General features: G+C 44.4%; 1 protein-coding gene across 1 annotated transcript in view; it reads right to left on the bottom strand.

Annotated features, from left to right (window-relative positions):
* The window catches only part of UCK2 (uridine-cytidine kinase 2), an 88,826-nt gene that overhangs the window by 32,980 nt on the left and 34,359 nt on the right, over window positions 1-21,487 (bottom strand). The window contains exon 3 of the mRNA XM_073592859.1: window positions 7,855-8,014. Within this exon, the coding sequence (XP_073448960.1) occupies window positions 7,855-8,014 (160 nt within the window). The remainder of the gene's footprint in view (window positions 1-7,854; window positions 8,015-21,487) is intronic.

Here is a 21,487-nt window from a genome sequence, read left to right as displayed (position 1 = left end):
TATCACTGAGCCTGAAAGTCCACGATTCTTCAGAATGTGGGTTTCAACAGCCAAACCGTTAAATTTAGCATTTGTAAAGTAGGATGGAATACTGGTCCCTGCGACAGCAGGTCTGGATGTTGTGGTAGGGGCCCCCTACCACCATCTTTACCATTTCTGCATACCAAGATCTTCTGGGCCACAAGAACCATCGACTTATTTGCCTTGATCCTGCAAGGAAGTCGAGGTAGCAGCAGAATAGGAGGGAATGCATAAATCAGTGAGAACTGATCCCATGAGGTCACCAACGCATCTGTTCTGCATGCGAGTGGATCCCTTGTTCTTGACACAAAGTCGTCGACTTTGTTGTTGAACCTGGAAGCAAACAGATCTATGTCCAGGATCCCCCATCTTTGGCATATAGCCAGGAAGTTGTTGGGGTGAAGGGATCCTTCCCCCAGGAACAACTGCTGGCGACTAAGTAGTCCCCCTGCCAGTTCTCTACTGTTGGAATGAAGATTGCCGATATTCACGGCACATGCTTTTCTGCCCAAGTTAGGATCTGGTTTACCACTCCCTGGGCTGCCTGACTTTTGGTGCCCCCCTGGTGATTGATACAAGCCCACTGCCGTGGCATTGTCGGATTAAATCCTGACAGGAGGAGAATTCCGCAACCTGAATGTCCAGGTCCTTAGGGCTAGGTACGCTGCCCGAATCTAAGACGTTGATGGGCAAAGTCCTTCGGTTCTGGACCATTTCCCTTGGACCGACCACTCTTCCAGGACTGCTCCCCAACCTGAAAGGCTGGCATCTGTTACTACCTTCCAGGTAACTGGTAAGAAGGATTTCCCCTTCTGCAGATTCTTAGGTATCCTCCCCCAACTGAGGCTCTGACGCACTTTTGGCGACAAACTCATCGGAAAAGTCTAGTGCTTGGATCTTCTTGTTCCAAACCGACAGGATACTGTTTTGCAGCAGTCTTGAACGAAACTGAGCATAGGGAACTGCTTTAAATGAAGCCACCATCCTCAACAACCTCATACAAAAAGCCGGATAGAAGGACCCTTCTGTGCCCTGACCACCTGAACCAGCTCCTTTACAGCGCTAATTTTTGCCTGAGGTAAGAACACCCTCTTCTGGGCTGTATCTATAATCAAACCCAAGTACTGTAATCTTCTTACTGGTTTTAAAGACGATTTCTCTAGGTTCAGGATCAAACCTAGGTATTCCAGGTAGCTGACTGTGGTGACCATGCTTTGGTCCAAGCGGGCTACCGACTGGTCTATCAAGAGCAGGTCGTCTAGGTATGCTATCGTTATACCTTGAGTCCTTAATCAGGCCAGAGAAAGGGCCAGAAGTTTTGTAAACACCAGAGGTGCAGTAGCTAGACCGAAAGGCAAAGCTACAAACTAAAAATTAAGTTTCTCTACTTCAAAAACGCAGATATTTCTGGTGAGCAGGGAAATGGTACATGCAGGTACACATCCTTTATGTCGATTTATGCCAGAAGTTCTCCTCCTTGTAGGACGGAAACTACTGATTGGATTGATTTTATGCAAAAAGAGCGAATTTTCAGGACCGGTTTAGATCTTTCAGATCTCCATGTGGTTTCGGCACCATGAAAAGGTTTGTACAAAACCCCAACCCTGGCTCTTCCATGGGAACCATCATGATCACTTTTTGTGACAAAAGTCCGTCTAACACTAGAAAGAGAATTCTTTTTCTCTGGATCTTTGGGAACATTTGACCTGAGGAAACAAGGACACGGGAATTCTCGAAACTCTAGTTTCGAACCTAAAGCTATTGTGGGGACCACACATGTGTCTCAAAATTCTTCCTGCCAGACCCTTGAGAACTGCAGAAGTCTTCCCCCCACTCAAACGAGTAGGGGTGTCCCTTCATAAAGAGGCTTTAGCGTTTTGTCTTGTGGGTTTCCTCCACCAGGATTTCTTTTGGCCCTGGGGTTGACCACGTGATAGCCTGGAGGCTGATGCCCCTTGGCACTGGAGAAAGAGCCCGTTTAATGAGGGACGTTTACTCCTTTTCTTAACTAGCAAAAGGGTACTTTTCCCCACTTGATATTTTTTTGGATATATTTGTCCAAATCATCCCCAAACAGCTTTTCACCACAGAAAGGAAAACCAGCCAAGAGCTTTGTGCATGGCGCTTCAGCTGACCAACTTTTCAACCATAAGATTCTATGCATATGTATCAACCCAATCGTAAGGCGAGAGATTTGAAGAATAGAATCTTTGATTGCGTCAATTGCAAAACACAAAGCTGCTGGCAGCTCAGCTAACTCCTGGGCCTGCTGTTCAGGGAAAACCTTGAGCACCTGTTTCAAATGGTCTCTCAAGGATTGACATTCCCCAATTGCCGCCACTGCAGGTTGAGCCACTGAACCTGTCAAGGAAAAAAGATATCTTTTAACAGGCATTCCAATCTCTTATCAGTTGGATCCGTAAACATTTGCGCATTGTGAACTGGACAAGTCAAACTTTTATTCACCGAGGATATAGCAGCATCAATTGCTGGTATACTCCCCATCCTAGTGAATTTTTCCTCCATAGGCTAAAGTGTTAAAAAAAAATTTTTAGGAGTGAAAAAATGCTCATCTGGGTGATCCCACTCAGAATATATAAGCTTTTCCAGCAATGAATGTACAGGAAAAGTACGCAAGGCTTGAAGGCTTTAGTGAACCCAAATAACTCCGTTAAGGGTAGCTTAAATGTGGAGCGGACCATTTCAGTAAGAGAATGCATCAGCAACTTCTCAGCATGTGAAGCTAAAAGGTCCTTCCCCACTTAATCCCTCAGAAGAGGAGTGAGTCTCTCCATGGTCCCCTGAGGGGGGATTCATTTTCCCCCTCCCACCGTTCCTCTGTTTGAGGATCCTGGGTGGTAGAAGGTGACCTAATGTGCTTTCTTCCACTCGGTGAAGATGCGATTAAAGTCACTAACTGTTCCTCTAATCGGGGGGCGTGGCCCGACACAGCATGGAGTAGGACGTGCATCTCCTGAGCTCCGTCCATTACTCCTGCTGTAATTAATCCTGGACATCCCATACTGCACCATCTGCTGGATTAACCTCCCCAGAACATCCACCACACGCTGAGCTGTCCATTTCAGCAGCAGGACGAACGGCGGCCCGAACAGAGCAGCGATCTTCCACACGGTGGCCGGTCTCAGGCAAGTCCGCGGCTTCGGCCTACTCCCGGCCATCTTGGTCCACCTCTACACCCAGCCCCCATTGAAATAGCTGTGCCTGCCGCTGCCTAATTAAGGGAAAAACCTCCTAGGGGACCTATAATATATCAATCCCCTCATATACAGACTTCCTCTGGCCCCCAATACCCCTGCAGGAGCGGCGGCTGCATTTAGGCAAATCTGAGGCTTCGGCCTACACACTGAGGCCGGCGGCCATCTTAGCACACTCACAGACCCGGCCTCTGCTACAGTTCCATACTGCTGCCTTTTTAATTCTTTCTGGGGGGAAAAAAAAAAAAAAAAAAAAAAAAAAAAAAACTTTCCCTTTGGAGAACCCTCAAAATCTGCACTGTGCATCTGGACCACTAGTACCCCAAATAGTACCGCAACCCAGTGCGCACTTGCCACATAGAAGCAGACTTTATTCCCGGATGCCTTGGGGGCTCTGTGACTCTAGCCAGCACGCTTTCCCTTCTCACAGGCTACTAAATCTGCCGTAACAATATTGGGGACCCATCTAGTAATTCACTGGACCCCCCCCCCCCCCCAAGTATGTCACCAACCAAAGCACAGAAGGCAGCGGCGGCGAAACACGACCAATACCGCCGACATGACAAAGAAGATATGGAGGAAGATGGGGCCTCCGGGAAGGCAGAGGGGAGCGAACGAACGAGTGATACTGACAAATTACTTGAAGCAATCACCTTCTGTAGAACTTCCCTCACAGCACAAATTGAGGAAGTCAAGATGGATATTTCCCTCATTAGGCAAGACTTTCAAAAGCTCAGAGATAGAGTGAAGGAAGCTGAGACCAGACTTAGCACAGTTGAAGACGCCATTCTACCTCTACAAACATCCTCAGACCGCGTACAAAGGCAAATACACCAACTCCTCAAAAAACAAGATGACATGGAGAATAGGCTGAGAAGATGTAATATACGCCTGATCGGTCTGCCTGAGGGGACTGAGGGCAAAGACACAACCACGTTCCTTGAACAACTACTGATCAACACCTATGGGAGAGAGGCCTTTTCCCCTATGTTTGCGGTGGAGCGGGCACATCGTATGCCAACTGTTCCTCTAATCCACTGATAGTTGAGGACCCCGGTGGCTTACTCTGACCAGCCTCCCTAGATCTTTCGGGGGAGGGGGGTCCTTAGGGTGACCCTTTTGTGGTATTTGTACCATTCCCTCTGGTTATGGTGCTGAGCATAAACACAGAGGTACAGCCAAAAAAAATGCACCTACTGCTGAGCAATAATCCAGCAACTGCCGCTGCTATTAAGCTCAGCCATGAGCAAAGTAAAAGGTGCACTTTATAGCTAGCTACACAACCCGCGTTGAGGGCGCTGACGCAGCTAAGCCCCACCCCCCCACCTCACCTTTTTCAAAGATAGAGCTTTCAGGCTGGATCGTATATAGAGGAGGGCTGGGATGGAGCAGAGCTGCTGGATGGAGGTCCGCCGTAATGGCAGCGGGAGAGGTGCGGCACACCGTTGACTGAGCTACACTCCCTCTGCCTCCTGGGGTGAAGCTGTCCAGGTGGAACATTCTCAAAAGGAAAAAAAAAAACCCTTCCGAGTCTTACCTGGGGGCGTGGGCTGGAGGAAGCATGCAGCTTGACACAGGCGAGACTGACAAGCTTGGAATCAGGTACGTGCTCTTGACAGCCCCCGGTGGTGACTATAGGCATGACAACAGTTACTTTAAAGGAGAAATACCCACAAGAATTAGAAAAATTCCTTAGGAATCTCCCTTACCTTATCCAGCTGCAGGGTTCTGTGGCAACAGACCCAATCTTCACCTCTCACGGTGGGCTCAGTTAAAAAAACCTTCAGGGACTGGAGCCCCCTTTTTATCAGGAGATCCACAGCCCTGGTCCTATAAAAAGCACCCCGTCAGGAATATGGCTGAAAAAACAACAAAAACAAAGCACTGGATCCGAGAAGCGTTGCAGGTAAAACCTTGTTTCTTCAGACACGAGGCCCGGGTACCATACAATTCGGTCTGGAAAAGACACTTTGAATGGATCCGGTTGCATGGCTTGCCCCAGTAAGGAATATTGCAGCGGAGCACAGCACAGCTTTACTCGTGAGAAACACCTAAGACACTGGCAAAAAAAAAAAAAAAAAACACGCTGGAGATACTCCCAGTAGGGAGAGGGGTTATATGAGGAATTGAACTTCCTGTCTAGGGTGTGCCAGTGTCCATCACCTGAAGGTGCCATATAACCCAGACAGTAATTACTGTGGCTCTGTGTCCCGTGATGTACAATAAAGAAATGATTTTTCAGCGTTGGGGTAGCTTCGGTAAATTGGACAAGTTATGGGCCCCTTGTTTGGGCACACCGGGCCTAGCACCGATCGACCTTATAATAGATCGCCTAATAATTGGCCAGGAGGGGCCGTATACAGTATCTCACAAAAGTGAGTACACCCCTCACATTTTTTTGTAAATATTTTATCATTTATTTTCATGTGACAAAACTGAAGAAATGACACTTGTAGAAATGCTACAATGTAAAGTAGTGGGTGTACAGCTTGTATAACAGTGTAAATTTGCTGTCCCCGCAAAATAACACAGCCATTGATGTATAAACCGCTAAACAAATGTGAGTACACCCCTAAGTGAAAATGTCCAAATTGGGCCCAATTAGCCATTTTCCCTCCCCGGTGTTGTGACTCATTAGTATTACAAGGTCTCAAGTGTGAATGGGGAGCAGGTGTGTTAAATTTGGTGCTATCGCTCTCTCATACTGGTCACTGGAATTGTTGCTCTACATAAAGATTGCCTAGGTTATAAATAGATTGCCAAGACCCTGAAACTGAGCTGTAGCACGGACGCCAAGAACATACAGCGGTTTAACAGGACAGGTTCCACTCAGAACAGCTCTCGCCATGGTCGATTAAAGTTGCATGCACAGCGTCATATCTAGAGGTTGTCTTTGGGAAATAGACGTACGAGTGCTGCCGGCATTGCTGCAGAGGTTGAAAAAAAAGGAGGGGGGGGGGCCTGTCAGTGCTCAGACCATAAGAGCCACACTGCATTAAATTGGTCTGCATGGCTGTCATCCCAGAAGGAAGCCTCATCTAAAGATAATACCCAAGAAAGTCTGCAAACAGTTTGCCAACAAGCAGACTAAGGGCATGGATTACTGGAACCATGTCCTGTGGTCTGATGAGACCAAGATAAACTTATTTGGTTCAGATGGTGTCAAGCGTGTGTGGTGGCAACCAGGTGAGGAGTACAGACAAGTGTGTCTTGCCTACAATCGACATGGTGGTGGGAATGTCAAAGTTCGGGGCTGCATGAGTGCTGCCAGAACTGGGGAGCTACACTGAAGGAACCATGAATGCCAACATGTACTGTGACATACTGAAGCAGAGCATGATCCTCCTTCCCTTTGGAGACTGGGCTGCAGGGCAGTATTCCACAGGATGATGACCCCAAACACCTCCAAGACAACCACTGCCTTGCTAAAGAAGCCGAGGGTAAAACTGATAGATTGGCCATGCAGATCTCCAGACCTAAACCCTATTGAGCATCCTCAAACGGAAGGTGGAGGAGCGCAAGGTCTCCAACATCCGCCAGCTCCTTGATGTCGTCATGGAGGAGTGGAAGAGGACTCCAGTGGCAACTTGTGAAGCTCTGGTGAACTTCACACGCCCAAGAGGGTTAAGGCAGTGCTGGAAAATAATGGTGGCCACACAAAATATTGACACTTTGGGTCCAATTTGGACATTTTCACTGTGGGGTGTACTCACTTGTTGCCAGCGGTTTAGAAATGAATGGCTGTGTACTGAGTTATTTTGAGGAAACAGCAAATTTACACTGTAAGGCCCCTTTCACACGGGCGATATAATTCAGCTTTTAGCTGCTGATAGATCAAGTTATCTACCGCATCTAAACTCACATAATGCTTTCCTACGGCCCTGTTCACACACTGCATTTAGCAACAGTTTCATTACATGGGGTTTGGTGCGGTTAGAAAAAATTTGATTGCCTCCAGGACCGATTTATTGCAGCTATCTGCACATAACTGCAGGTAATTGCAGTGTACCATTTTAGCTTCAGATAGCAGAGGCAACAAGGAAAGAAAAAACAGGAAGCACATCAGAAATGGCACGAATGTTCCAACGTAGCTAAACGCAGCTAATCGCAATGTACAACTGCAAGTGAACACTGTGCCAGGATTCTCTGAATTTCAAAACATTCTATTAACAGCAGCAAAACAGCCGCCCGTGTGAAAGGGGCCTTATACAAGCTGTACACTCACTACTTTACATTATAGCAATGTAATTTTTTCAGTGTTGTCCTATGAAAAGATAATAAAATATATTTACAAAAATGCGAGGGGTGTACTCACTTTTGCGAGATACTGTATTTGGTATGATGAGGTCTTTGAGTAGTGGGAGAGATAGATAGATACACACACACACACACACACACGAATTACCATGTACATGCCTTTGGCTTTTGAGAGTTACTCTGTTTAATGCCATGATGTTGCATGTATGATTCCAAAATACTATGTATTAATAGAGTGGTGCATATGTTCTGGACTTTGCAATGCTTGCACAATCTGTTTAATAAAGCCTTGATTTAAAAAAAAAAAAAAAAAAAAAAAAATTAATAATAATAATAATATTATAAGAGAACAGCACTTTACCTGGGTGATCAAAATTAAACAGGCCTTTCAGTGCCTTGCTTTTCTGCTCTGGAGTCAGTATCCGATAAAAACTGTCCTGACTCAACATGACAACTTGCTTCTGATGATGGTCCACCTCATTTTGTCCCAGAAGCTGTACAATCTTGGAGCAGACAGACGACTGGAAAAAAAACAATAAAAAACCCTTAGTTTTATTTAAATCTGTATTAAACCGCTTGCCGACCAGCCGCCGCAGTTACACTGTGGCAGGTTGGCCTGGCTGTGCAAATCATCGTAGGTGTAAGTCGGTCCCTTTCGCTATAACAGGCGCGTCGCCTGAGCCCATGCACGTGGCCAGCGGCCGCAATGTCCGTTGGCCACCCCCGATCGCTCCACAGAGAGCCAGAACAGGGATCTTTCAATGTAAACAAATAGATGCCCGTTCTGACGGGAGTAGAGAGTGATCATCTGTTCCTAGTGATGAGGAACTGCGATCTCTCTACTCCGAGTCAGTCCACTCCCCCCACAGTTAGAAACACCTCCCTAGGAAACACTTAACCCCTTGATCACCCCCTAGTGTCAACCCCTTCCCTACAGTGATCAGTGTAGAGAAAAAAAAAAAAAAAAAAACCAAAAAAAAAAAAAAATCCGTATAGTCGGAATGCCTGAGAAATCCGAAGGGAAACATCCTGCTGTGTTTATTGAAACATGGCTAGCAGGCACTTTTGGAAAGAAAAATCTCACTCCATTTTTTTTTTTCAGTAGAAAGGGCACACAGGGTGCTTTCCCAGCCGCCGCCACCAGGGGGCAATCGCAGACCATTCCTATTGAAACTCCTGCATTACAAGGCTAGAGACATTATACTACGCCTAGCCAGACAGAAAGCTGATATGGACATACAAGGCTCCAAAGTCTCAAAATATCCAGATTTTTCAGCTGCTGTCCAGAAACAGAGGGCAAAATTCACAGAAGTGAAAAAGAGAATGCGTGCGATCCCACTAATCTACTCCATGCTGTACCTGGCTAAACTACGCGTGGTAGAGGACGGATCAGTGCATTTCTTTGAAAGCCCAAACATGGCTGCCAACTGGCTCGATCGTCATGAAAGACAACTGTGAGGAGATGCCCATGGACACGCACCAGACTGAAAATGTAACATAACCGGCACTCCATGAATCCTATTGCTCACCTCACTAGTAAAGGAGCTCAAAGAGAGACACAAATGATTTACATTGCTACCCCTCAGCTCTCATCAGTAAACCTCGTGTTTTGACTTTAAGACACTGGGTCCCAGCCCTCGTTATTACCCCTCCAGTAGCCCTGCGGGGCACCCACGGAAATTCAATGGTGGGACTACCTAAGTTTATGACTGCTAAACTTATCGTTGTTATTGACAGACTGTTTACTTTTTTTTTTTATGTTTTTTTTGTTTCTCAGCCCTGGTTGGGTGGGCTGCATCTCTGCAGGTGCCTATACTATGTAACTCTGTGCTACATCTCTATAACCCGGTTTAAATTGCCCGAGATTACAGATGGCCAATACTGTCTATATCCTACTTGCTCAGGTAACCTTTGGGGGTGGGCACGATGGTTTACCTCAGGAACTGGATCCTCAAGGGTGTGAGCGCCAATCTCTGCACCCCTCATCCTAATGGGTAAGCGGATGGACAATTCTATCCTGGAATATTAGGGGCTTACATGACGGATTGCCTTACCTTTATTTCACAGCAGGATCCCACCATCATATGTATACAAGAGTCACACCTTACCAGTGACTCCACATGTCCAAATACCCTCTGCAGTACCATTCTGTGCATACCAAATACTCCAGAGGAGTCAGTATTCTGTTTTCCAGGACTGCTGCATTCACTAAAAAGGATGCACAAATAGACTCTGAAGTTAGATTTATTTTTCTTATGGGTGTGTGGGAATCTCAAGCTTGTGTTACTGCTAATAAGATATATAGATATCTATCTATACCCTTCACATTGATGGAACTACAATGTTTGGCTAGATTTTTAGCCAAACACCCTCAAATCCCAGTATATGTCCTAGGTGACTTTAATAGTGCAATGGATACTTCTCTTGATGTGCATAAAAAATACTGACCTCAGGGCCCTAGGGTACATACTCTTAGCCAGGTTTGAGAGCGAGCTTGGGCTGGTAGACCTATGGAGGTGTAAATCTCCCCTGCAGGCCCAATACTCCTGTCATTCACTGACGCATTGTCTCACATAGCTTTTGCACTGGGGAACGACCTAACATACCGTTATGACCAGACAGTAACATATCTGGCTAGGGGGTTGTCTGACCACACTCCAGTGCAGCTTAGCTTGAATTTTCATAAAACACATCTACCTGTACACTGGAAGCTGAATCCCTTTTGGCTACGGCTCTTCACTGATACAGATAACATGCAGATGCATATCAAATATTTTCTCGAAACCAATAAACCTTCGGCTGCACCGGGGGTGGTATGGTATACCCTTAAAGAGAACAACTTACATACAAACACAGAGGCAGCCTGAAAAAAATTTGAGAATATTTGGGATCCCTGGCTGGACACCCCGGGACTGGCTCCATTACACCTGGTTCATAATAGAATCCTATGGGGTAGATCATCATCAACAACTGTACCACCTTAGAACATAGTACTGAGAGGAATCTGCTGGGGATGGGAGAAGGGGAGGCAGCACCATTTTCGTCTATACAGTCATCCGGTAGAGAACTATTGCAAAAGTATTGGGACCTGCAGAAGTTTAAATAATTAGGTTTGTCTTACCCAACGGTTAATGTTCCTAAAAAATGTTTACCGCTCCCCGCTGGTTAGGGGTTAGTGGAACCCCACTCTGCTCAACGGCCCTGTTAGGACCGGGAGCGGAAAGGGATAGAATGATGTTAAGAGGACACACGATATGTAATGAGACAAAAGTATTACAACCACAACTGCCTTATTATACAATCATATCTTTATTTCTGACATGTCGTTACAATATTGTACAAGAAAAAAAAAAAAAAAAAAAAAAAAAAGTACTGGACTGTATGGTCAGATAATTTTGATTCTTATGTGTCCTAACAAATATGGAAGCCGGTTGGTGTCCGTAAAAGGAAAAAAGTTTGTCTGTCTTTTGTGTTTTTTTTTTTTTTTATTGAAAAACTATCCCATTTTGTAGAGGCTATAACTTTTGCGCAAACCAATCAATATACGCTTATTGCGATTTTTCTAACCAAATATATGTAGAATACATATTGGGCATAAACTGATGAAGAAATTTGTTTTGGGGGGGGGATATTCTAGCAATGTAATAAAAATAGTTTTCAAAATTGTCGGTCTTTTGTTTATAATGCAAAAAATAAAAACACCAGGAGGCGATCAAATACCACCAAAAGAAAGCTCTATTTGTGAGGGGGGAGATCACACACACACACACACTTGTATTGCTCTTCTGCAACTTTAGTAATGTGACTGGCACAGCACCAATGAGGACTGGCCATTCACAGACTCACACTTTAGAGAGCATACATCACCAGATTAGTGGAAGCCCCTCCCACAGATCTTTTCCTGCAGATGTCAAACAGGGAAAGATCACATGACCACACAACAGCACTGCAGGAATAAGACAGAGGATTCTTGGGTGGGACAAACACACACACAGCCATGAGAGAATTTTTTTTTAAAATTTATATATTAATTTGATTAACAAATATATTTTATTGCAAGCAACACTTCTGTTTAAGGCTGGCCATACACAGCAAATTTCTTTAATGCAACCACAGGTTACAAGACAGACATTTGCTCGATTCCCCCACAAAAAGTGTTGATGATGGGAAATCCCTCATGCCAGGCCATTGTCTTCTCCCGGTAAAAAGGCGGGGGGGGTGTGGGGAATAGTCTCGCCGGGAGAAGACAGTGACAGCGATTGCTAGCGCCTATAGCAGCCTCTAGCAATAATGGCAGGTAAAACCCGACATGCTGGGTACATTCTACCTGCCCATACACTGTATCTGCACCGGTTCCTGCTGAACCAGCTAAGATTCGAACAGTGTATGGCCTGCCTAAGGCTACTGCAGTTTTGTGTTTGTTAGATCCCGTTACTGCCGCTAACAGTAACTACCGTTTAATGTGACAGTCAGAAATCCAATAAGATCTGTGTTTAGTATCCACAAACTGGAGCTAAAATAGGGCTTTTAAAAAAGCTTTGCAAAAGCTTGTTACACATGCTGCTCTTATACATGTGTACAAAAGTCACACAGGTTTTAAAACCATAACCATTTTGCAGCACCTACATAAAATTCTAACTAGTCTAAATTTGCTTAACTTCTGTGACTGGTAAAAAAAAAAAAAAAAAAAAAAGATTTTTAAAACAGCTTACCTGTAAAATACTTTTCTTTGAAGTACATCAGGGGACACAGAGTCAGTAGTTACTATGTGGGTTATAGGCCACCTTCAGGTGATAAACACTGGCATGCCCTAAGACCAAAAGTGCACTCCCTATATAACCCCTCCCACTACTGGTAGTGCCTCAGTTTTGTAGCAAAGCAATACACGTGTATACCAAGAAGGGAGGGACCTCTGTGTCCCCTGATGTACTTCAAAGAAAAGGATTTCACAGGTAAGCAGTTTTAAAAATCCCATTTTCTTTTCATACATCAGGGGACACAGAGCCATAGTAGTTACTATGAGGGATGTCTCATAGCAATGCCAACTGAAGGGAGACAACAAAGTAGGGCACCAAGAGACTAGAGGATTTATATTGCAGCCTGCAGTACACTGCACCCAAAGGCGATATCCTCATGGCCTTTTACATCTACTTGATAGAATCTGGTAAATGTATGGATTAAAGACCAAATTGCGGCCTTGCAGATCTGAGCCATGGAGGCTTGGTGATGCACTGCCCAAGAAGCACTAACAGCCCTGGTGGAGTACACTTTAATATGAAAAGGAGGAATTTTCCTCTTTAAACCATAAGCTTGAACAACCACTTGACAAATCCATTTAGAAATGGTAGATTTCAAACGACGCCTGTCCTCTTTTAGGACCGTCTGGCAACACAAACAAAACATCGGTTTTACAAATCTGAGCTGTCGCTTTTAAATAGACCTTGACCGCTCTCACCACATCAAGAGAATGTAGTGACTTTTCTTCCACAGAATGAGGTTCTGGAAAAAATGAAGGCAGAATATCCTGGTTTAATACCTGACACTACCTTCGGTAGAAAATTAGGATGAGGCCGCAATACAACCTTATCATTATGAATAATCAAATATGGCTCTATACAGGAAAGAGCAGCCAACTCTGATACTCTCCTTGCAGAAGATATGGCAACCAAGAAAACTATTTCCCTCGTCAAGAGGATCAAGGGAAAATCTCGAATAGGATCAAAAGGCTGTTTTTGGAAAGCCAACAGGTCTAAATTTAACTCTCAAGGGTTCAGGGGTGACTTAACTGGGGGATTGATCCGCATTACCCCCTGGATAAGGTTACGAACCAGAGAGTGTCAAGCAAGTGGTCATTGAAAAAAAAACACCGTTAAGGCAGACACCTGGTGCTTGATAGAGCTCAAGGCCAGCTTCATTACTGATCAGATCTGTAGGAACTCAAGAATCCTACCTATGATACATTTCCTGGGGTGCCAACCCCTGGATTCACACCAGGAGATATATGCCTTCTGGACTCTAATATGATTCTGGAGGCCAGCTTCCTAGCATTAACAAAGGTAGAAACTACTGAAGCTGACAGCCCACGGCCCTTTAGAATGTGGGTCTCAATAGCCAAACCATTAAATTTAGCGTTTGTAAGCTAGGATGGAACACCGGACCTTGCAAGAGAAGGTCTGGCCACAGGGGCAGGGTCCCCTACCACCATCCTTATGATCTTGGCAAACCAAGATCTCCTGGGCCACCAGAATCACCTCCTTTCTCTCTTGCGTGATCCTGCGTAGCAGATGCGGAAGCAGCAGAACAGGAGGGAACACATAGATCAGTGAAAACTGATCCCATGGAAAGGACCAAGGCATCTGTTCCGTATGCCATCGGATCCCTTGTCCTTGACACAAAGTTGTCGATCTTGTTGAACCTGGGCGCAAAACAAATCCACGTCCGGAACTCCCCATTTTTGGCATATTGACAGAAAAATGTCGGGGTGAAGGGACCATTCTCCCAGGAACAATTGTTGGCGACTCAAGTAGTCCGCCTGCCAATTCCCCATTCCTGGAATGAAAACTGCTGATAGGCAAGGGATGTTTTCTGCCCAAGACAGAATATGATTCACCTCTCTCTGGGCCACACGACTTCTCGTACCCCCTTGGTGATTGATATAAGCCACAGCTGTGGCATTTTCAGATTGGATCCCGACAGGATAATTCTGTAGTCTGAGCATTCAGGCCTTTAGGGCCAGGCATAATGCCCGAATCGCTAGAATATTGATGGACAAGGTCAACTAATGCCTTTCTCTACAGCAATGCATTTGGCTTCATATATTATCATTTTTTTAAGAGACGGAGAAGCCATTATTCCAATGTGTGATCCATTCTTTCATGGCCACTTCTAACTGTGGCCACTTTGCAGCAGGCCCGTGAAAAGAGTGCTTACTTTTATTTGCTTTTTGCAGCTGATCCTGTGTTTCCTCCACTCTTATTTTTTTCAGTTGGAGGTGGCCCAAAATGTCTCTTTGCTGCTCTGTTTCCATGTTCCTTAGCATATTTTACTACCTCCAGTTTAAAATGAATTTTTATATGCTAGTCTTTTCTGCTCCATCATCCTTTCTGCTTTAGCACCTGGTCCCTGGCCCCAGCAGTGGGTGGCTGAGCTGGCACCTGGTCAGTGTTTAATATCCAGCATTCAGAGACAGTGATTAGTAATGCTTTTCATTTACTGTATACTGCACTGTAGAATGCAGGGAGGGCACTGCCTGCAAATGCTATGAACTGGGACAGCGACCAATAAGGGGTTAATTTACTGTACTATAGAATGAAGGGCAGGCACTGCTTGCAAGTGACCAATGCGGATTGCTTTTTTATAGCATGCATTGGTTTGTATAATGTGCATGGTTTCGAATTTTGTAGGCGACACACATTGCTTAGTGTAGCGTGCAGTGCTTTGTATGCATGGTTTTGAATTTCGTACTTGACAGGAGGATTCACTGTATTAGCCTGTTAATGAAAGGCCACGCAGGCGCAGTGTGAAGTAAGACGACAAGATTCAGATTGAGGTTTTCGTGGACACACTCGTGCATGCGCAGTAGTCGATGTTGGAAAGTATGACAGAACACGGGCCGAGTGCGCGGAGCAACACGTACAACATGTAATGAAGTTGTGTGGGCGTGCCTCCGCGCACTGGACCTGCTGCAAAGCTTCCTGGGCTAATTCTACAAGGGCCGCCCACTTCCCTTGCTGTGCGATATGTGCAGGAGTGCTGCTGGGAAAAAGATGCCGCTGCAGACAAGTCTGACACACGCAAACCCCCCCCCCCCATGAGCTCAAGCTGATGGCGCCAGCTGCCTGCCGTCTGCAGACGTGCTCTGACCACCACTGGCCCCTGAGGAAGAACTGAGAGTATTTACACCCACATTCCAAAAACATGTTGAGACTTGTGACCACACACTGCATTTGATCAGAGATAGCTAGAAACTATGTCTACTCATACCCAATACATTTTTTTTTACACAATGCTACTTCTTTAAAGTAGGGTTCACCCCCCCCTTTGCCCGTACGATCCCTGGGGTATTTACCTCTACAATTTCTTCTTTAATTGTGAAAAGGGTTTCCAGTGCGATACTCCTTGGTGGTCTCCCTCTTTAGTCTTTTCAATAGCCATAGGGTCACCAGATTCCAGATGTCTGTGCCCTCAGAAGGTATGGAATAAAGTTCTCCAGAACTAATCATTTTAGTTGGACTCATCTGTTGCAGTTTGACCATGCCCTTTATGTCTTGACAAACATGTGTGGCAGAGACTAAAGCAAGCTCTGTAAGGCTAGGTTTACATCTATGCACATGCGGTTGATGCGTTTGAGTCCTGCTTTCTAGACCATGCAGTGTCCCCCCCCCCCCATGCACAATTTATGCATTTTTGAAATGCATTCATGTTGCTAGGAGGAAGTGTCTGTTGAGATATAAAAAAAAAAAAAAAAAAAAAAAAAGAAAAAGAAGGGGCACAAAAACTGCACGTACATGTATTTTCCTGCGTTTTTAATACAATTCCATAAATCACATTACCTGTGCATTTAGGAAACGTGAAGTACAAATGCAGCCTTAGTGGAAGGTCCACTTCAGAAACAAGGAAGAACAAGCAAGTTCACTTTTTAGTTAAGTATTGCAGCATCTTAGAGTTTCCAGAGCTCATTTTTTCAGATTTTCAACTCCTTCTCATTCATTCATTTTATCTGACAATTTTTTTTTTTCTCAGTTGCAAGTTCTCACAAGCCAAACACACTAAAGCCTCGTACACACGGTACAATTGTTGGCAGGGGATTGTCTGTTGACAGACTTTTGTCCTAAAATCTTACCGTTAGTACGCTCCTTTTGAAATTTTTGTCCAACTTTCAGCCAACAAATGTTGGATGACAGGCTAGTAAATTTTTGGCGGACAACGGTTTGACGTCAGATTTTCGTATGTTCAGTACACAAATCCGTCACACAAAAGTCGAAAGTGCAAACACGCATGCGTGGAACCAATGCTCAAACACAAAATTAGCAGAAGAGGGTCCAAAGGGTGGTGCTCAAGAGCTGAAATTCCTTGTAGTAAGTCACTACGTTCATGGTTGTTACATGACACTTGTATACCGTTAGTATGCAAGACAAGATTCTGGCACATGCCCTTTTGACAAAAATCAAATGCTCGGTTGGCCAACAATCGTACTGTGTGTACAAGGCTTAAGGCTGGGTTCACACTGCAGCATGCTCCAACTCACAGCAGGAGTGCGGTGCATCTCCATTCAGTTACAGGTCCGATTTCAGCCCGAATTTTGGGCTGAATTCGTACCTGAAAACAGATCAAAAGACGCACAGGGCTCCTGTGCAATTCGCACCTGAGCCGCTGCAGCGATGTGTGAACCAGCTCCATAGAGAGCCATTTACAATCTCCTGATATGCGAATAGGATGCGGAGAAATCTGCATCCAATTCACAATAGTGTGAACCCAGCCTAAAGCAGCAGAATTTTAGAAAGCAAAAGCGTTGTTTGAATTACACTTGTCCTGTTTCAGGTTTTTGCATTCACATGTTAACCTTTCTAAGCAATAAGTCATTAGCCCTCAGAAGCTGAGCTCCAGGTATGATCTTTATTGCATGCTTACATTGTTCCATCTCATATCTGAAGGTCCACTGGGGAAGCCAACGATCACTGTTCTAGTCAATGCTACTGACCCTGTGGTCAGTGTGCATAGGAGAAGCTGCTCAGCACAGAAATATCATTGCAATCGCTGTAGTAAGCCCGGTGTACATGGTCCCCAAGTCGTACTGTCACATACACTATATGCGTACTTTTGATAGAATATGTAGTAGACAGCGCCTGCTCTACCTTAACTGTGCTAAATTTCAATGTATTGATCCATACAAGTTACTATGCCTTATTACCATCCTACAGAACTGTTAATAATAGGTATAACTTCTGATAGTTAGTGACAAGGATATAATTGTACAGTATCAAAAGCGAATAACCTGTGACAAGGATATTGTTGTGCAATTTAAAAAGTGGATAAACATTAAAGTGGTTGTAAACCCAAGAAAAAATAAAATAAAATAAAAACCTGCAAGACAAAAAGGCATAGCATACTAGCTCATTATGAATTACTTACCTGAGATTGAAGCCCCCGCAGCCGTCCTCGTACGCCGCTCCGGCGCCCGACCGCTCCCGGAGTTACTTCTGGGTATCATGGGTGCTGCGATTGGCCGACGTCACTCCCGCGCGCGGGAGCCGTCGATAACGGCATGGTCGTGATAACATGACGTCGGCACATGCAAATACAGGGATATCTCTTAAACCATTCAGGTTTAGGAGATATCCAGGGTAGCTACAGGTAAGCCTATATGAGGCTTACCTGTAGCTACCCTGGATATCTCTTAAACCTGAATGGTTTAAGAGATATCCCCTGTATTTGCATGTGCCGACGTCATGTTATCAGGTCAAAAAGTATGTTGTAAGGGCTTACAACCACTTTAATACAATTTGTGCCATAGATGTCAGTACATCCACCTACTGGGAGTAGTTAACGATCCGCACTCATTGAATATGTTGGACTCCTTCACCATACCGCAAGGAGTCACTTGCTCAGATTTGTCCACCGCAATCAGGAAAAAATAAATAAATAAATAAATATTGCAGAGCGCCGCCATTACCAGTAAAAAAAAAAAAAAATTTAAATAAAAGTCCATAAAGCTATCCCGTGGTTTGTAAACACTAACTATTGCGCAAACCAATCAATATACACCAAAAACATGTAGCAGAATACATATTGGCCCAAAGAGATTAAGAAATTTGTTGTTTTTTTTTTTGCAATATAAACAAAGACTTACCCTTTTTTTTTTTTTTTTTTTTTTTTTTTTTAACTGTCTGCTATACTACATATCCAAAAAAAAAAAAAACCACACAACCACAGGAGGTGATCAAATACCACCAAAAGAAAGCTCTATTTGTGGGAAAAAATAATTTTATTTGGGTACAGCGTCGCATGAATGTGCAATTGTCAGTTGAAGCGACGCAGTGCCGTATTGTAAAAAATTACCTGGTCAGGAAGTGGATAAACCCTTCCGGGGCTGAAGTGGTAAAAAAAAAAAAAAAAAAAAAAAAAAAAAGTTTATTCCCACTCCGTAGAAATGCAATTTAACAGGCCTTTAAAGCAGTTTCGTGCTTTTTGTTGCATGTACGAGCTTTTTTGGAAAATTTCGGGCGAAAGCAGTGTACCAATGATCAGATTATGGCACGATCGCTTCAAAAGCGGTATTTTGGTACAATATAGTAAAACCTTGGTTTGAGTGCAACTTGTTTTGAGCGTTTTGCAAGACAAGCAAAATTGTCAAATAAATTTTGACTTGATTTACAAGCGATGTCTTGATATACAAGTAGCATGTCACAACCGAGTATAAAAGAGAAGAGAGGCACCTCTAAGTGTAGCAATATGGTTACATTTAATGAAGGTACAACATTTAGCAACTTAACTGATGATTAAAAGAGACACATCTAAGTATGCAGGCATCCGGGGTAAAGCTGTCCACAGACCATCCCCCGCACCGCCATCATCCCTTCCACGCTGCGCTCCACGAGTGGTTCAATCACTCTACTGCAGGGTAGTATTCCCAGTCAGGTTTGCAGACTGACAGCAGTTAGAGCAAGCGGTGGAGGAGGACGGTCTATGTGGACAGCTTTACCCCGGATGCCTGCATACTTAGATGTGCCCGTTTTAATCATCAACCATGTTGTAACTTCATTGAATTTAACCATAATGCTACACTTAGAGGCGCCTCTCTTCTCTTCCTGCTGGAGTCTGCTTCTAACCCCCTTTTGGAGGCTGCCATTTGTGGATGAACATTTTATGGTTACACAACCTGATCACATTATAATAATCTTTTTATAAGAACTATAAACTGAAGGACTTATGAATGAAATGGTTGTGGAACGAATCATTTGAGTTTCCATTATTTCTTATGGGGAAATTCGCTTTGGATTACAAGCATGTTTTTGGGAACGAATTATGCTCGCAATCCAAATTTTTGCTGTATTCTGATCGTGTGTACAGGGCTTTACTTCTTGTATGGCAAACCAGGGTCACCCTCTACAGCAAGGACAATTCAATAAGGCATATGCATTATTTCAGGTGGCGTGAATATATAGTGGGATTTTTATTGCTAGTACCCACATGTGCGACAAATTCTTGTAGTTCCTATTTACGACATTTTTGCTGTGTCACGATTGTTGAGAAACTCATAAAGCATACACCTACACCCCCCCGGCACACTGGAATCAGATCACATGGCTGTTCCCACCCATGTGATGAGATTCTGTCAATCACGCTGTTTTGCGAACGCCAGGCAAATTCAATGCAGTGTAGGAAACGCACAGGATCCACTGCATTTCCCACACCACATATATGTGAACCGAGCCTAAATTCTGCATCAAATTCATATACAACTTACCGATGCATACATGAACAGTGCTATCATTTGTCAGACTACTGAACGATTTCTAATGAGCATCTACAACACTAAGGGGGTGATTTACTAAAGCCATGCGCCATCAGAGGCGCAACACACATTTCCATATTTACGACATGGTACGTCGGTAACAGAGCTCGAATCCCCCCATTTACTATAGCGATCTCGGTGCTCGGGAGTCTGCAATCTGTGCGCCACTATGGAGGTGCCAATATCATGGGGTGATATGAGGAAGTTTAGTAACAAATATGCCCAAAATAGAAAGAGAAAGTAACTTTCAGAGATAGCCTGCAAGTAAGTTTAGAACTGCGCAAGATCAATGTAAACAATGCGCAAGCGGCTTTTGCACTCGTTCACATGAGTTTGTTCATTGCGGACAAAATCTTAACTTACATGCAATTGCATGGGTTGAACAGGCGCAACAATAATTTTTTTTTTTTTTTTTTTTAAAGCTGGTTCACATTTTTTTTTTAAAGGAGATTTGCACACAGGTCATGTTGCCAACATTTGACACGCACCTTGTTAAAATTATGTAAAAAGACTCTCGCTCCTTTTTTAAAGCCTAAAAGGGCATTTCACCTTCCCCCTCTAATGCATACGATTTCCTTGTGCTAGCTTTGCTTTTAAAAAGGCCGTGAGCTGCCTTCACCAATCCAAACCACATCCTTTTTCAGAGAATACAACAGGGCCAGCTAGGAAAGGGGCAGGAAGAGCGATCGCCCAACCCCCCCCTGAACCATACAGGGCCACATGCACGCAACATAGCTGGCTGCCTTTGGGGCATGTTGGGCTCAGCCCAATATCAACCACAAAGCACCTTGTACACACTAGTTTAAAAAAGTGGCTTTCAACATCCCGTAAAGCCCCTTCTGCAGCCCCCACAACCACAGCCTCAGGTTGTGTGGAAGAAGCCCTTGTTCCCCTGAATATGGGAACAAGGTAGTTGATTTTTGGGGTGCCCTGAGCCCCTCCTGCCACCAAGCATACACCCCCCCCCCCCCTTCATGGGCTGACTTGCTGTGCATTTGGCTAGGGGTCTGTTTGGTGGGGCAAAATCTTTTTATTTTGGGGTGGTATTTTTCATGTGGGGTTCTCATTTAAAGCCTTGACACAAATGGCCTTGTATGTATTTTGGGGGGGCAGGCCTTTTTTTTTAAACTTTAAGATTTTGCAGCTGCAATGTAGACCTTTAGCTTTAATTAAAGCCGCACATCTTGGAAGCAGCATATTGGATACATGCTACAGATGCACAACTTTACAGGCAGCGTAAGGCTCCCCCAAGTTACTAGCTTTTAAGCAATTTGGCATTTTTAAAAAGGCACTTCTTGTTTCGTTTTGGTGGTTGTCGAAAATTGGTGGCATTGATATATGTCCCTCAGGGTGGGACCTGGGCCCCCCATACGCATTGTAAAGGCCAATAACTAGAATATAAGCCAGCCAAGTGGAGACTAGCAAAATTAACAGGTCAGTTCCCATAGACTGCAATTGTAATTGTTGTACAACTTTTGCC

The sequence above is a fragment of the Aquarana catesbeiana genome, linkage group LG07, assembly GCF_042186555.1.
Source record: "Aquarana catesbeiana isolate 2022-GZ linkage group LG07, ASM4218655v1, whole genome shotgun sequence".
Lineage (NCBI taxonomy): Eukaryota > Metazoa > Chordata > Amphibia > Anura > Ranidae > Aquarana > Aquarana catesbeiana.
Note: the sequence above shows the minus strand (reverse complement) of the source record. Positions and strands in the feature narration are given on the sequence as shown.